The 15,848-nt window shown below is 53.1% G+C and overlaps 2 protein-coding genes across 4 annotated transcripts in view; both read left to right on the top strand.

Annotated features, from left to right (window-relative positions):
* VPS11 (VPS11 core subunit of CORVET and HOPS complexes) overlaps window positions 1-3,880 on the top strand; it is a 17,872-nt gene extending 13,992 nt beyond the window's left edge. The window contains exons 13-16 of the mRNA XM_061593492.1: window positions 90-292; window positions 837-1,008; window positions 1,354-1,576; window positions 1,707-3,880. Of these exons, the coding sequence (XP_061449476.1) occupies window positions 90-292; window positions 837-1,008; window positions 1,354-1,576; window positions 1,707-1,871 (763 nt within the window). The 3' untranslated portion in view covers window positions 1,872-3,880. The remainder of the gene's footprint in view (window positions 1-89; window positions 293-836; window positions 1,009-1,353; window positions 1,577-1,706) is intronic.
* Window positions 3,791-15,848, top strand: HMBS (hydroxymethylbilane synthase). Of its 3 annotated transcripts, none has more exons than XM_061593500.1 (15): window positions 3,791-3,879; window positions 5,556-5,638; window positions 6,770-6,823; window positions 8,871-8,943; window positions 9,248-9,279; window positions 9,372-9,427; window positions 9,942-10,019; window positions 10,358-10,435; window positions 10,748-10,823; window positions 11,441-11,554; window positions 11,758-11,796; window positions 12,813-12,932; window positions 13,074-13,127; window positions 14,522-14,611; window positions 15,300-15,848. In XM_061593500.1, the coding sequence occupies exons 2-15, from the start codon at window positions 5,609-5,611 to the stop codon at window positions 15,468-15,470; spliced, it is 1,065 nt and encodes a 354-aa protein (XP_061449484.1). In that variant the 5' UTR covers window positions 3,791-3,879; window positions 5,556-5,608; the 3' UTR covers window positions 15,471-15,848. The 3 variants fall into 3 exon arrangements, with proteins under 3 accessions (XP_061449484.1, XP_061449481.1, XP_061449483.1); XM_061593497.1 differs by having other exon boundaries at window positions 9,230-9,279; XM_061593499.1 differs by lacking the exon at window positions 5,556-5,638 and having other exon boundaries at window positions 9,230-9,279.

Below are 15,848 nucleotides of genomic sequence, written 5' to 3'. Positions count from 1 at the left end.
AGGGCTGCAGAGCAGCATAAGGGGCTCCGGAAGAGTATATTTGGCCTCCCTTGCTTGGCCTCTCCTTCCCCTCCCTTTCCTTTCCCCAGTTTCCAGCAGATCATGCACTACCATATGCAGAATGAGCAGTACAAGAAGGTGGTTGAAGTCTGTGAGCTGTATGGAGACCAGGAGGCCTGCCTGTGGGAACAAGCCCTTGGCTACTTTGCCCACAAGGAGGAGGACTGCAAAGAGTGCATCACGGCTGTGCTCAAGCACATTGAGACCAAGAATCTCATGCCGCCCCTGCTGGGTGAGAGGAATCCCACTTCTAAGGCAAGGGTGGGCGTGGCTGAGAAAGTCTTGCTGGGTAGGCCTGTCTTTTTGGGAAGCTTCCAGAGTGGATGGAACAGGGAATTGAAGCTGGCCTTTCCGGTAGATCACGTGGTAATTAAAGCCAGGGTTCCCCCTTCCGCCTCTCCCTCTGCTTGCCAGACCCTGCAGAGATCAAGCAAGCAGAGGCCAGCAGCTGTTCTTACTCTTCACCCAGAGACTCTTTCGCTGAAGGAGTCTATTTTTCTAGTCTGCCCTTTACCCAAGAGCTCAGGATGGATAACACATTTGAATTGGCCTCTGCCAGCTGAATCTTGGCCATTACAGGGTCTGGAGTGAGGTGGGGGCTGTTGAAGCATGCAGAGCCACGTTCTTACAAGAGACCCCGACCCAGGTGTGAAGGGACAAAGGCTTGCAGCTTTCCACATTCATTCTGGAAGATTTGCGGTCACCCACATGTCATCTAAATATTAAAATAGCTTCATCCCACTTTCCTGTGCTGATGGGCTGCTGCCTCCTTCCAGTTGTGCAGACTCTGGCTCACAACTCCACAGCCACCCTGTCAGTCATCAAGGATTACCTCGTCAGCAAGCTGCAGAACCAGAGCCGCCAGATTCAACAGGATGAGCAGAGGATTCAGAAGTACCGGGAGGAAACGAAGCGGATCCGCAAGGAGATCGAGGAGCTCAAAACCAGGTAGCCGTACAAGCTTTGTTACCTGCGACATGGCCTTCCCGGGAGCAGCATTGCCTGCCACTTCCCCTGCCCGTTGCCATCCTCTCTTGTGGTGAACAAGCCCATCCAGCTCCTTGGATTGGGAAGGCGCTCTGACACAGGCTTCGTGCAGCTGCCTGCCAGAGTATAGCTGCTCTTTACTTCCAGCTGCTGGGGCAATGCTGAAATTGGGGCGGGGGGAGGGACAGACGTGCTTGATGCCCAGATACAAAGCAGACATCACAGCAGTGTTGGTGTCGCCCGTGTTTGTGTCTGTCACTGAAACTGCCTCTTCCTTGCCTTCCATTGTGCGCTTCCTTCCCTCAGTCCCAAGATCTTCCAGAAGACCAAGTGCAGCATTTGCACCAGTTCCCTGGAGCTGCCCTCGGTCCACTTCCTGTGCAACCACTCCTTCCACCAGCACTGCTTTGAGAGCTACTCAGAGAGCGGGTCAGAGTGCCCCACGTGCATGCCAGAGAACCGCAAAGTCATGGACATGATCCGCGCCCAAGAGCAGAAGCGGGACTTGCACGACCAGTTCCAGCACCAGGTGGGGGGGCTGCTGCCCAGATGGATTTCTAGTCTGGGTTATGACACCTTCTGTCCAATGATAAAATCCCTTGCCCCAAACTCCCTCTAAAGCGACCCTTCCTTGGGTTTTTCTTTTTTGCCTCTCTCAGCTGAAATGCTCCAATGACAGCTTCTCTGTGGTTGCGGATTATTTTGGCCGTGGCATTTTCAACAAGCTCACCCTCATCACAGACCTTCCTCCAGGCAAATCTGCTGCAGCACTCGATGCCGGCTTGCAGCGTGAGCTACTGATACACACAAAACAGAGCACCTAGACGGTGGCGGCAAGGGGGCGTGTGTGTCATTCAGCCTCTTGTCCGCACCTCTCCAGCTGAGCGATACAACCAGCTTTTCTCTCTAGGGAGCTGTGACCTGCCTGAGGATGGAATTTGACCAGAGAAGAAGAGCCGTGTAACTGCCCCAAGAATCCCCTTCTAAAAGTGTTTGCACACTGCCATAATCAGAGTTTCTGGCTGGCTGGGCAGGCCCTCCTCTTGCTTTTTTCCAACAGAACTTATCTATAAAGCTACGGGAGGGAGGGAGGGGCAGCCAGCTTCTCCAGGCACAAGCCAAAGTTGGGCAAGGCAAGTGGCTCAGGCAAGAGAGAGACAGACTAGGTTTGTTTGTGTTTTTCTGGGTTGACTACAAGCAGACTTGCTTCTCCAAACCTATAGCTGGCTGGGTAAGATTCCTAGTTAAAAGTCTGGTGCCGGAGTATAATCAGCAGGCTGCTGTAAGACTGACCTCTGCTGGAGCCTCTTCTGTTCCAGGCTGTGCTCTGTAACCCTTTGTTGCCCTGTTCAGAGATACAGCGTGGAACTAAACTGTGACAGCATTCTGGAACGGGGGGGGGGGGAAGTATTTCCTTGGCTATAGATTAGAGTTGTAAATAATGTTTAGCACTAACATCCCTGTCTGTAATCCTTCATTAATGGTAGCTTAGTTCCTGGAAATACAAAGTGCATGAACATCTTTCTTCCTGTGTATGTACTTGCTTTTTCTCAAAGGAAGCCTGTTGTGGGAGCCCAAAGAAAGCTCTCCACAGAATAGCTCTTTTGAGGCTGAGCTACTAGCCATGTTGGCTCAGGATTGGACCTCTGTGCGGGGCAGGGGAGGGGCACATCCTTCCAGTTTCCCTGAAGTGCCTTCTGGCACAGGACTGTTTGTGGTCAGCACCAGAAGCTGAGCTTTCAGGCAGACGGCTGTTCTCTGTGCCGATTCCTCCCACTCTGCCATTTCCCCTCCCCTGCTCTTGGCTTTATAGAGCAAATACATGCTGGAGCTGCTCAAAGCCCCAAGCAGACTTCTTCCCCCCCAGCTAGTTCTTCTCACCTTGGACACCATCCCATAGGCAGAGGCTGGAGCTCCCCCCCCCCCATAAGGACTGGAAATGGGAGACAGACAGTTGGTTCCTTTCGCTACATCTCATGTTCAAACTATTGGGTAAGCAGAGGGGAATTGCAATCTAGGAACTGGATTCTCTCTCTTTCTCACACACACACACACTCTGCTGCCATAATAAGCACCCTGCCCCATCACCTCTGGCTCTTCAGGCAGCAGATGGTGGAGCAGTGGGAGGCCTCCTAGAAGCTCACAGGCAGGGCTTGGAGGCATCAGTCCTCCCTGTCAACTGTTGCTCTCGGGTCCTGCGTGCAGGCTTTGTGAAGGCATCTAGTTGGCCTCAGAACTGCAGATGGGTCACCTTTGGTCTGGGGCAGCTTCTGGGCTGCTCTGGCGCCGCTTGGCACCAATGCCCACTGCTAGGCCTCTCTCCTTTCCCGTGCGTTGGGCCATGTCCCTTTTAAAGAACAACTCTGGACGCCTCCAGCAAGCAGGAAACGGCCCTCTCTCCCTGCAGCCCCCGCCGTGTTTCTCAGCCAGTGGTAGACTGCTTCTGCCCGCAGCGCCGGGGCCGCTCCGTTTAGGCTCGGACCGCACCAGCCCCTCTCGCAGCAGAGGGGCAGGGGAAGCTGCCTGAGGCCAAGCCAGATGTAGCTGGCAGCGACTCTGCGGTCTCTCCCCCCGGAGTGGGCCCGGGCCCCGCTACCTGCAATGCAGATGCTCCGCCAAGGATCGACGCGCTTCTGGCTCACGCGCCCCGTTTCCCGCGGGTGGCGGCGGCAGCAGTCACAGTAAGGGGGCGGGGCCACCTCCCATTCAGGGAAGGCCTAGTGTCGGAAGTGACGCCCGAGGCAGCGAAGGAAGCGGCAGCCCTAAGTGATCCCGGAAGGGGCCTCTTCGTCCCGGGGCGCCACTACCAGCGGCATGAACAGGCCGCCGCCGGTGAGTAGCCGGCGCGTTGGGGAGAGGAGCCAAAGGGACGGGGCCCCTGCGGCTCAGCCGATGGCGGCGGCGTGTTCTTGAGAACGGGTGACGTCACGAGGCGGCCCCCTGTACAGAGTAGTGACGTCACGCGGCTCCTGGTGGGCTTTCATGGGATGCAAATGAGTGCCGCCGTCCGAGAGGTTGGAATTATTCTGCGCGTGCCCTGCCTGGCCAGCCTTTCCGGGGGTGCCCGGCTGGGTTTGCCCTGCGGAGGAGTAGGGGAGCGACCTCCGGCTTCGCCCTCCGCAGTCCCGGGATGGGCTCCTGCCGAACGGGAGGCTTCCGTTTCGTGCGCTGCCGTGTGCGACGGGCCTCTGCCTCCGCGTGGGAGCGGCTGCCGACCAGCCCAAAGACGGCCAGCTGGGGGGGCGGCGGCTGTAGGGCCTCGGCCTCGGGTGCCGCGCGGAGGCGTCCTGTTGAGCGCTGTGAGGTGTGCTTGGCGAAGCCGTTTTTCAGCCTTGTGCGCGCCCCGTCCCGAGTGCTGCCGGGCTGCGTCCTGCAGCCTCCCAGCGGAGAGGTGCCTGTGCCCGCAGCCAGACTAGCAGAGGCCTGCCCGATGTGGTCCGGGTTTTGAACAAATGGATGTCCGACTAGAGAGCCTTTTGGGGATGCTACATGGTAGAGACCTACACTTCGGAGGGAGCCTACCCGTTTCTCTGTTCTGAGTCCCAGATTCACATCGCTTCTGGCTCCCTGCTTTCTCCTCTGTTCTCTGATGCAGCTGTAGTCAAGGCTGTTTCTGTTCTCCTTGGCTGCATAATTGTTTCACAAGCACAGAATCTGCTGTTTTGGTCACCTTATCTCCTTTCTTCTTGCTTAAAGTAAGCTTCTAGACCTCATGGAAATGCTTAATAAAGACTAAAGGGAACTAATGATTTGGGCCTGGCTTCAAGAAGCCACGTGGGTTTTAGTGCCCTGCGAATCTCCCTGTCCCCAGCTACTGTATCTACGCCCCACTTCCTGCCCCACTGCCCACCCATGCCCCATTTCTGTGCCTGGCCCTGCCTCCCATTTCTGGCTCCTTTGTACTCCTTTTCACAGCTCCTCCCTGCCCCAAAAGAGACAAATTCTATAGATACCTGGATCTTGGAATTACCTCTACTGTACAGAGTAAATCATATCCCAAGTTGTGGGGTTCCTGGCTGCAGAATTTTGTGGATGGGACAGGCGGCCCTGACTGCTAAGGAAGGAAGGAGATACTCAGGATGAGGATGGCTTTCTTCCTTGGGATGAGAGATGATTGCAGCTTGACCGCCTCTCCTCTCTTGCCCCACCCTTCCCCTTGCCCTGTTGAAAATAAGTGGGTGAAACGTCCTTTGCATACTTGTGGAAGCGGCTCCTTTGTCAGCTGCCTTGGTGGGAGATCCCCTTCTCCTGCCTGTCTTTCCTGGAACAATTTCTTTCTGTGTGGAGCCTGGGCAGCTCCTTGCAAGCAGCCCCAGGAGCTGCAGTGGCTCCTGCAGTCGCTGTGCTTTGCCTCCTCCCCTGCCTTGAAGGCCTTTTGCCTTCCTCTCCCCTGCGGTGTCTTATCTCTGCTTCCAAGTTGGAGCTGCTAGCAAGGAGACTCCCTTGATGGCACTTGGGCGCAGCAAGGCAGCTAAAGCAGCAGCAGCAGCTCTTTCTCTCTCCTCTAGCAACAAAACCCCCCTCCTCCTCCTGAAGTTCTGAGTAGGAAGACTCTGTTGAGATGGCAGAGGTGGTGCTCCAGCATAGTCAGGTAAGGGGTGTGTATCTCTGGGGATATATTTCCAAACCCTAATGGCCAATTGCGAGTGGTCTGGAAGGTTTCTGAATCTGGATCATCAGCCAGGACTTCACACTTCTTTCCCCCTCTCTCTCCCACACATGCACAGATGCACACACATTCAGCTATACTTTATGTGCCATAAATAGGGATGAAACTTTTCGGCAAGAGACAAACCCTACTGATGATTCATTTTACAAACTGGTCCATAAGTTGGACTCCCCCGCCCCCTGACTCTGATATGTTTGTCTCAGTGTTGCCTTGTCCTGGGCATGTGTGGGGGGCTTGGCTTGCTCTCTTGAGCCACTTGGCTCTGCGGGCACCTTTTTCTGGAGGGCCCCTGCTAGATGGTCACCTGCATTGCACTGCCTGGCATGGGCAGATGTTAGTCCTGCTGCAGAGAATACCCGTCAGCTTCTTTGATGTCTGTTTTTCCTGCGTGTGATCTTTGTCCCAGAACCTGCAGAGGGTTGTTGAACTATGGCTGGTCAGGCTGTAAAAACTAACTTAGTAATAAATAATTTAAGATCCTGCCAACAACATTCTTGGTACATTACAAAGCAGAAAGAGAAAGGCAGATCCCTGCCCAGAGAAGTTTCCAACCTTAGATCTGATACAAGACCGGGGGGGGGGGGACTGAGGGGAGGGTATCCAAGTCCCTTGCAGATACTTATTATTAATTATTATTTACATTTGTATACCGCCCCATAGCCGAAGCTCTCTGGGTGGTTTACAACAATTAAAAACATTAAAAACAAATGTACAAATTCAAATACACTTTTTTAAAAAACAATTTAAAAACACATGCTAAAATACCTGGGAGAAGAGGAAAGTCTTAGACTTGCATGACATTCAGCTAACCTTTATGGCTGTTCCTTTAATGTCCTGAACACCGGAGAGTGTTCCTGTCAAGGTCAGTGCCTTCCTGGGATGCCTTCAGTGCCTCTCTCTCTAGCCCACCCCCACCTTCCTCAGCCAGTCTCATTGTGAGGAAAGTGTTGCTTGGTGCAAGTTTGCTTCTTGATTTAGGGTTCTGCAGAGAGATTGTGGAATTGTCAGCCTGAACCTTGCTTTTCAAAGTAATTAGAGACAATTTCTTCTCAGGATAAAAATGGCTTCAAAAACCAGACTATCCGTGTGGGAACCAGGAAGAGCCAGGTAAGGTTCTTCTAACTTCCATGCAAATGCAGCCTCCTGCCTGCTGTTCTCTCTGCCTTTCCTGGGCAAGGTGGGCACAGAACATGATGTGTGTGGATTTACCATGGATTTGGGTAGGCCTAGTGTGGCGTTTTCTATCCTTTTCCCAGTAAACAGGCTGGAATTCAGAGGAGGAGAGTGACAGTGGTCAGTGCCAAGTCCTGGAACTGTGTATGCTCTAGAAGATGGAGATGGGACATGATAGCCTGAAAGGCTGTTGCAGAGAAGAGGACAAAGGGTCGTATCCAGTGTTAATCCTACTCAGAGCAGACCCATTGAAATCCATGGCTGTAACTAGATTTCAGTGGGTCTACTCTGGGTAGGAGTCCCCTTCTTTATGTTCTATCATGTCCCATCTCCATCGTCTAGAGCATGCGCAGATCCAGGACTTGCTTTCCATGGCACTGACCGTTGTCACTCTTCTCCTCTGAATTGCAGCCAGCGATGTGTCCTCTGCTGTCTCAGAGGGCAGGAGTAGATCTAATGGTACGTAAGCCACAGGAGGGTAGATCTCAGCTGGACATTTGGAGAAGCAACTTAATGGCAGGAGCAAATGCAACACTGAAGCCCATGGCCGGGGGGGGGTCATAGTGGGCTGTTCCATAGCTCAGTGGTAAAGATGCCAAGTTCAGTCCTGGGCATCTGCAACTAGTCCTTGCCGGTCAGTGCTGACAATACTCAGCTGGACGGAGCAATGGCCTGACTTGGTACAAGGCAGAGTCCTGTGTTACCTCTCTGGCACTCTTCAGGCAGAGGCTGGACAGTCATTCTTGGGGATGCTGCAGTCTGGGTTCCCTGCATTAAGCAAGGGTTAGACTGGATGGCATACAAGCTCTTGATGGCTGCTGTACAGGAATGCATGTGTTTTCTGAGCCATTCCAACCATCACCACCACCCGGTAATACCAAATTCCAAATTCATCTTGGGCTGTTATGACAGGGGCCATTCCCCCAAACCTGCACCCATCTACACTTTTGAGTATTACATTTGCTGGCTTTGTATCATTGCTGTAATTCACTTTCAGCCACTGGATTAAGTTTATAAGTGCAGATATAAAGGCAGTTGCGTCATGCCAAGCTGTTGACTGAACTGTCTTGAGTATTTGTCAACTTTGCCACCTTTTACCTGCTCACTGATGAAATATTTCAAAAGCTTTCAGTCCTAGTTCCTGGAATCCACTATAATTAAGTCATACCTCTGCAGCTGACTTGCTCAGGCAGCCTTAGGCAAGCCGCAGTTCCCCATCTTTAAATTGGAAATAACTGACCATCATTTTACAGGGAGGTGTTGTAAGGAGCAAAGTTTTCCCCATGTGCCGCACCAGCTGGAGCAAAAGGATACACCCAAAGACCTGCGCGTGGGAGGGTCAGACTTGCAAAGGAAGATAATGCCTTGCCCTTGTGGTTGAGAGCTAATCTCCATCTGCCTCCTGTTGTTGAGGCTGGTGGCGGCTCAGGAATGATCCCACATCATGCCTTTCCTAAGCAGAACGGGGGTGTCTGTGGGAGAAAGAAAGAGGAAGAGGGGGAGGCAGACAGCAGTGGTGGGAACCTCCTTTCTCCTAGAGGCACCGCCATCTCGTCCCGCCCTGATTGTTGCAAGTGGGTCTGCTTTCCTCCTCTCAAGGCCTAAGAAGAGCCCTACAGCTGGATCAGGCCAAAGGGGGCCTATCATAGTCCAACGCCCTCTTCTTACAGTGGCCAACCGGATGTCCCAACGGGACGCCCACAAGCAGACCAGAGTGCAAGAGCAGCACTCTCCCCACCTGCGACTCCCAGCAACTGGTATTTAGGGGCATCCTGCCTCCAAAGAGGAAGGGAGTGTATCCGTCCTGCCTAGGCTCTTATGGGAGCAGCACATCAGTGCAACATTCTGCACAAATGTGCCCCTCCAACAGCAGGTGCATCAGGTGTCCTGTTTCTGAAACGGAAATGGTCTTAGGCTAGAGGCGGGACACTCTGGCACTGTCTGACTGTCTCTGCCGCCCTTCTCTTGCTTGAAATTGCAGCTGGCCCGGATCCAAACGGACAGTGTGGTGCAGATGCTGAAGGAGCGCAATCCACACCTCTGCTTTGAGATTGGTGAGTGTGTGGGGCAGGAAGCCTGGGACTGGGGTGTGCACCACACAGAGGTTGGGGAGAAAGCAAGCAGAGGTGAGAGCAATTTGGTGGGCTAGATAGCTACACAAAGAAGTTGCCGAGCTGCTCTTGCCTGGCACAGGGAGAGGTTGGGTTCCTGCGGCATTTTACTTTGCTGCCCTACTAATGGTTTCAAAAGTAAAGCAGTTGCTCCCCTTGGTGTGGTTTGTGTCCTGCTGGTGCTGGATCTGTGCAATCCCACCAATCTTCTATGCCTCTCTCTGAATAGTTGCCTTGTCAACCACAGGAGACAAGATCCTGGACACGGCTCTGTCCAAGGTAAGCGGTCTCTTCCTCCCTGGACTCGCAACACGGCGGAGGGCAGGAAATGCAGCCTACTTTCCCTATAACACCCTCTTTCCCAATTTTAGATTGGTGAGAAAAGCCTCTTTACCAAGGAGCTGGAAAATGCACTGGAAAGGAATGAGTAAGTGCTGTTTGGCTGGGAGATGCAGGGGGCAGCCAGTCTCCTTCCACAAAACCCTCCTTGGCAGAACCAGCATAAAGGCCAAGACTGTCTGGGGGTGTCCTTGGCACTTGTGCTCTTGCTCTCCTGGAAGGCGGTGGGTGCCTGCAGAGCCAGGAAGGCCCATCTTGAGTGGAACGCTTTTCTCTGCCACAGCTTTCCAGGTGGGGAGCCAAGTAATTTTGGGGAGGGGGAGAGCAGGCATAGAGCAGAGCTGGAAAGAGAACCTGGTTGCCCCAGTTTTGCCCTACTGTAAAATAATGGGTGTTTTCCTTGCTCTTTTCTGAGAGGCCAGGATCTGACTTTTGCCACGTTGAGACTGGCATGGCCACCCAGCAAAGCTTCATAGCTGAGCAGGAATCTGAGCTGAGGCCTGGTGCTCAGAATCTCTCTCTCTCCTTGCCCTTACACTGTCCTGGACCTGCCAGGTTGGCACACCCATCACCAGCTAGCTGCTCTGCTCCTCTGATTTCAGGGTTGACTTGGTGGTTCACTCCCTGAAGGACCTGCCTACATCCCTCCCGCCTGGCTTCACCATTGGTGCCATTTGCAAGTGAGTTTGGGCTCCTCTGCCTGCTTCTGCCTGGCCAGTGCTGTGGCTCTGGGCCCGTCGGGTGGCACTGACCATCCATCCATCCTCCCTTTGCCCTAGCGACTGGGCCCTGCTAAAGTAGGCATACTCAGCTTGGGCTGCTTGGCATGTCATGTCGAGCCAGAGCATCAGATGGCCAGTGACTCTCTTACTCAGTGCAAGCGGAGGCCTCTGCTGTGACCCTAGAAGGGCCTGGGCCACAGAGCCTCTGTCTCCCCCTTTGCAAGAACGTCAGAGGCAGCTCTGTGGTAGCTTAGCAGACCTGCACCCTGAAAGGCAACCCTGCCTGCCTCTTGCAGGAGAGAAAATCCAAACGATGCTGTCGTCTTTCACCCCAAGCACGCTGGCAAGACCCTCCACACTCTCCCCGAGAAGAGGTGAGTTTCAGTTGCTCTTCAGGTTCCATCTGAGGTACAGGAAGGGAAAGCCAAATTTGGTCCAAGAAGGCCCCAGCTTCAAACTCTGCCTTGGGTATCAGTGCTGGGAAAGGGTGCAGCCCACGGCCTTGACCAGCCCCTTGTGGTCAGAGTTGACGGCATTGGAGGCTCTCCCATGGGACATCAGGTGAAGGCAAGCAGACCTTTCTAGGCAGGAGGGGCCTGGGGACTGTTCCGGGCTTGGCTGGGGCGAGAAGCTCTGCGCAGTCCAGGCGCTCCGTTCATTCTGCTTTCCTTCTGCCTCTCCGACAGTGTGATCGGGACGAGCTCTCTTCGCCGGACGGCTCAGCTGAAGAGAAAGTTCCCACAGCTGCAATTCAGGGATATTGTATCCTTTCGTGATCTGGCAATGCCTGGGACTGACTGTCCTTTTGTAACATGGACATCCATGTGCACCACCGCTAGTGCTACCACTACCACAGCTGCAACCCCACTTACATGCCCTTCTCTTGCCACACCCTGTGAAAAGGACTACGTCAGCAGACACCTTGGAGGAGAGGGTGGATGAACTTCCTGGCAGGAGGAGGATAATTTATTCACTACTTTGAATATGCAGTTCTTGCCACACCCCTGCGAGGTAGAGGTCTGTCGTTTCCGTCGGTTGGGGGGGAAACAGTCTGGGAGAACACAGCTGGGTCAAGGATACCTCACAAGTCTCTGGTGTGGCTTTGAGTGCAGGTTTGAGCCAGGCACTGTGTCGAGATGTTGCCCGATGACCTGGCAGATCGGCTCAGCTCTTCAGCCTTCTCCCTTCCCTGCAGAGAGGGGTTGGAGCTGGAGAACTGCTGGTGCTTTTCTCCATGGGACATGAGGCCTGTGGGTCCCCCACTTGGAAGCTGGGTTGGGTTCTTGGGGCACCAGAACGTCCTACTGGCCAGGTGTGGAAGTGCAGGCCAGGGGCCATCCAGCCAGGAGCCTCTGGTTTCCCCTTAATCCTTCCTGCAGAGGGGCAACCTGAACACCCGCTTGAAGAAGCTGGACGAGGAGGAGGACTTCAGCGCCATTGTCCTGGCTGCTGCTGGCCTGAGGCGGATGGGCTGGGACAGCCGCATTGGCCAGGTGAGGGGCTGGGCTGGAGCGTCTCCTGTCTGCATGGTGCCCAGGGAGCCTCCTCCCGGTGTCCCTCTCCCTTGGCCCCGCCCAAGCCCCCGGTGGAAGCGGGGCTTCGCCTGGCGCTTTGTCAGACTCCTCCTTTGGTCTCTGGGGGAGGGGCAGTCGGGCACAGCGGCTTCCTCACTGACCCTTCTTCTGCTTTCCTCCAGGTTCTCAGTCCCACAGACTGCTTATACGCGGTTGGGCAGGTGCGTGATGTCTTCATTTGGGCCCTGCTGCAAGTGGAAAACTGCAGCTTGTGTAGCTAGTGCTGCCTCCCCCCCGGCCTCTGGAGGCTGACGAGCAAGCCTTCCTGTCTTTGATCATGTGCCTGTCTCTGTCTCTCCTCACCCCCACCCCAAACATCACCCTGTGCATGTCTTGGATGAATTCTCTCCAAAGAGCAAACTCTCAACCTGTGTGAATCTCAGAGCTGGGAGGTTGCATCCTTGGTTGCTCCTCTGCACTGTCTTGTCCGAGAGGCACAAGCTTTGTCGTGGCCTCCCGCTTGTCTGGGGATGGCTAACCTGAGGCCCTCTAGTTGTTGCTGCTGCACTACAGCACCCATCACCTATGTGTAAAAAAACTAAAAAAAAATTTCCCTTGAACTGTTTTCTCAAATGGCAATTCAATCACTCAAAATACAGCAAAGATCTCTTTAACTGAGTGCCAAGGGAGTCTAAATCTCACCCCTGATAGGTAAAACTTCTTGGTGGTAAGACTTCTTGTCTCCAGGAAATTCCAACAACAAAAATGTGATAATCCATGTTGGAGCAATTCCTTTATTGAACCAACCAAAATGCCAGAAAAGAGTGTGCAAGCTTTTGAGTTCTGTTGGGCTACAACAAACAGGAACTTGAAAGCTTGCACCCTTCTGTGTCATTTTGGTTCGCTTAATAAAGGTCAAGCAAACCCCTAATACGGATTTTTTTATGGGCCAACGTGGCTAGCTTTTTTTCCTCCATTTGGTCTAACAATGAACCAATTTTAAACGGACGCTGTGTGTGTGTAGGATGGTGTGGTGTCTCCATCCAAAACTGTCCTGTGCTTTACAGAAGAGGGAGGCTCCATTGCTGCTGCTGTGCCTCTGTGCTTTTTATCTGCTGACCCTGATCATTGCAGGGCAGGGGCTTTGCATTTGTGGGTGGATAGGGCTGCATAGTCACTGGGCTCTACCGGAAGCAGAGGAGGGCCTGATTTTCCTGCTTCTCTCCCTCACCTTCAGGGTGCCTTAGCAGTGGAGGTGAGAGCCAGAGACCAGGAGATCCTCAATATGGTGTCGGTCCTGCATGATGGGGAGACGGTGCTCTGCTGCATTGCAGAGAGAGCCTTCATGAAGCACTTGGTAGGTCTGGGGTGGTGCTGGCTCTGCAGCCGAAGCAGGAGGCTGCTCATGTGGGGCTCAGGGTAGCGGGGCACTCCCCAGTGGGAGGAGAGGGCCCAGCAGCAGGAATGTCATTGGTCTCCCTGCCGTTCTTCATTTCAGGAAGGCGGCTGCAGTGTCCCCATAGCAGTGAACACTGTCCTGAAGGACTTCCAGGTAATGACAATACAAATTGTTGCCCTCTTCAGCCAGAGGCGGCTGCCTCAGGGATGCTGTATGGGGCACTCCTGGCATTGAAAGTCGTGGGGTGGGGCACCCGTGCTAGATGCAGCAGCCTGCAGTGGTTAAGGTGCTGGACTACGATGTGGGAGACCAGGGTTCGAATCCCCACACAGCCATGAAGCCCACTGGGTGACCTTGGGCCAGTCACTGCCTCTCAGCCTCAGAGGAAGGCAGTGGTAAACCCCCTCTGAATACCGCTTACCAGGAAAACCCTATTCGTAGGGTCGCCACAAGTCGGGATCGACTTGAAGGCAGTACGTTTACATTTTAGGGAGACTATATGAGAGTGGTGGATACTATTTTGAGCAATATTTTGAAGGCTGTTATGGGATGAAGGGGAGGTGTTCACTGGCTGTGACTGAGCAAAGAATCCTGGAGGCTGCAATGTGCACCTCACCTCTGCTGTGAATTCACGAGGGTGACAAGTTACAACCCCCCTTGCTTTCCATCTGCAGTATAGGGATTACACTGGCCTACTCTGCAGGGTTGTAGTAAAGATATAATGTATGGGAATTGCTTTTGGACATTGGGTTTAAATGATTATCATTAACAGACTGGGTACTTGCCTGCCAGTACGTGCAAAAGGTGTTGAAAAATCCTTTTAGCCAGGGGCTGGGAGCCTGCAACTCTCCTGGTGTCGCTTGATTTCAGTTCTTCTTATCCCTGACTCTGCTGGCCAGGGCTGGTGGGAGTCGGGAGCCCCAACAGCAGGAGAGCCACACGTTTCCCACTCCTGCTCCAGCCACTCGTTCTCTCCGAGACTGGGCCAGCCTCCACCGTTTCATCCTGGCGGAACTGGTAGCCCACAACAGCCAGAGTGGCTGCTCCCAGTCTTAGAATTCCTTCCCGTCCTCCGAAGGGATGTTTCCTCATTTGAAGGATGACTTTTCATAGTACTGGGTCCCAAGTCCCTGCAGAATACTAGCAAACTGCCTGCTAGTTCCTGGGAGCAGGAGCCCAGGAGGGCTGCGCGTGCAAAGTCTTGGCTGTGCTAGAGTCAACATTCATTCCAGGTTCGCTCCCGCAAGAGGCAGTAATAGCTGCTCACCTGGATGGATTTAAAAGAGGATTAGACACATTCATGGCAACAGCTGTCAGTAGCTACTAGCCACGATGGCTGTGCTCCGTTACTGTAGTCAGATGCAGTATGCTCCCAAATAGCAATTGCCAGTAGGCACTGGAGGGAGAGTGCTCTTGCACTGGGGGCCTTCTTGGGAGCTTCCCATGGGCAGCTGGTGGGCCACTGTGGGAACGGTGCAGGACTGGATGGGTCACTGGCCGGATAACAGCTATAGGGCTCTTTTTATGTCCTCCTTTTTTCTCCCTAGTTATATTTGACTGGAGCAGTTTACAGCCTCGATGGGTCTGAGAGCCTGCAAGAGACCATGCAAGCAAGTGTGAACTGTTTCCCACAGGAGGTACCTGTTCCTATTGTGCATCACACTTCCACATGGGAGAAAAATGGGAAGCTGGGTCCCTTAGGATTGCTTCTGCTTGGCTCTTCCCCTGGCATGAATGGGAGGAGGAAGCAAGGAAAAGGCATCTAAGCTTCCCATTGCCTGTTGTAGCCATTGTAATGCACTGTACTAGATGCTGTACCATTTCTCAATTGTATTTTTAGACACCTCATGGACTACTGGTGGTCCGTGGACCACATTTTGGGAACCCCATTCCTAGCATATGTTTGCCACTTGTGTTAAGGAAGCAGAAGATATTGGGCACTATACAATAGCACATTGCTCATTCATAATAAACCATGGTTTATTGTGACGTGCTAACATGGTCATAGCTATATTAGCCAATAGTACCGCATGCACTTGATTCCTTAACTCCTGAATTAATTCTTCAGAGCAAGAGTAATAGTTCAGGCTCCTTAGTTAAATAGCAACTGTCCAATTTTATCATGACTAATTTGCAGCAGGAAACGAAACAGATGTTAACACTGGGAGGCTCCCTGTCCTTCAACAGATGTCAACCTAGCAGGAACCAGTACTGTGTGCTTGTTTCTAAAAATGAGCTGTATCCATGAGACCCTCCCCCTGCCTCTAACCCCCCAAACGTCCTGCTGGAGGCTAAGGGGTTTACCATCCTGTCCTCCCTTCTCAGAATGAAGATGGTCCCAGCGATGATATCCAGCATGTTGGCATCACAGCGAAGAATGTTCTTCCGTCTGCCCAAGTGGCTGCAGAGAAACTGGGCATTGAGCTAGCTGAGCTCCTCCTCAGCAAAGGGGCAGAGCACATCCTCAGTGTGGCCCGACAACTTAACAATGCCTGACTGGTGTCAGTCTTGGGCCTCTGCTGTGTACAGCAGGGCTCCTACCTTTGTCTGTCATGGAAGCAACAAAGTCACTTGCATTCCAACCACTTTCCGCTCCTTGAAGAAATCTTAATTTATTACAGTAGCTACTTCTGTTCATTTGAGCTACTACAGACCGGCCTGTGCTCTAGCTTCCTGGTGGAAAGTTCGTGCTGGCAACACAGGGATCATCCCCTGTAAGGTGTGCAGCTTGAATTTTGAAAAGGGAACCATTTCAAAGAAGCTGGTGGCCTCGCTACTGCTATAAGAAGTAACCAGGTACTGTTGCATAGAAATATCTGTTCCATAGTGTCTTTAATTACTGCCAAATGGATTAAAGAGGTTACATTAAATGCC

Source organism: Rhineura floridana, chromosome 12, assembly GCF_030035675.1.
Source record: "Rhineura floridana isolate rRhiFlo1 chromosome 12, rRhiFlo1.hap2, whole genome shotgun sequence".
Lineage (NCBI taxonomy): Eukaryota > Metazoa > Chordata > Lepidosauria > Squamata > Rhineuridae > Rhineura > Rhineura floridana.
The sequence above is the reverse complement of the archived record's forward strand: the minus strand, read 5'-3'. Positions and strand labels throughout refer to the sequence as shown.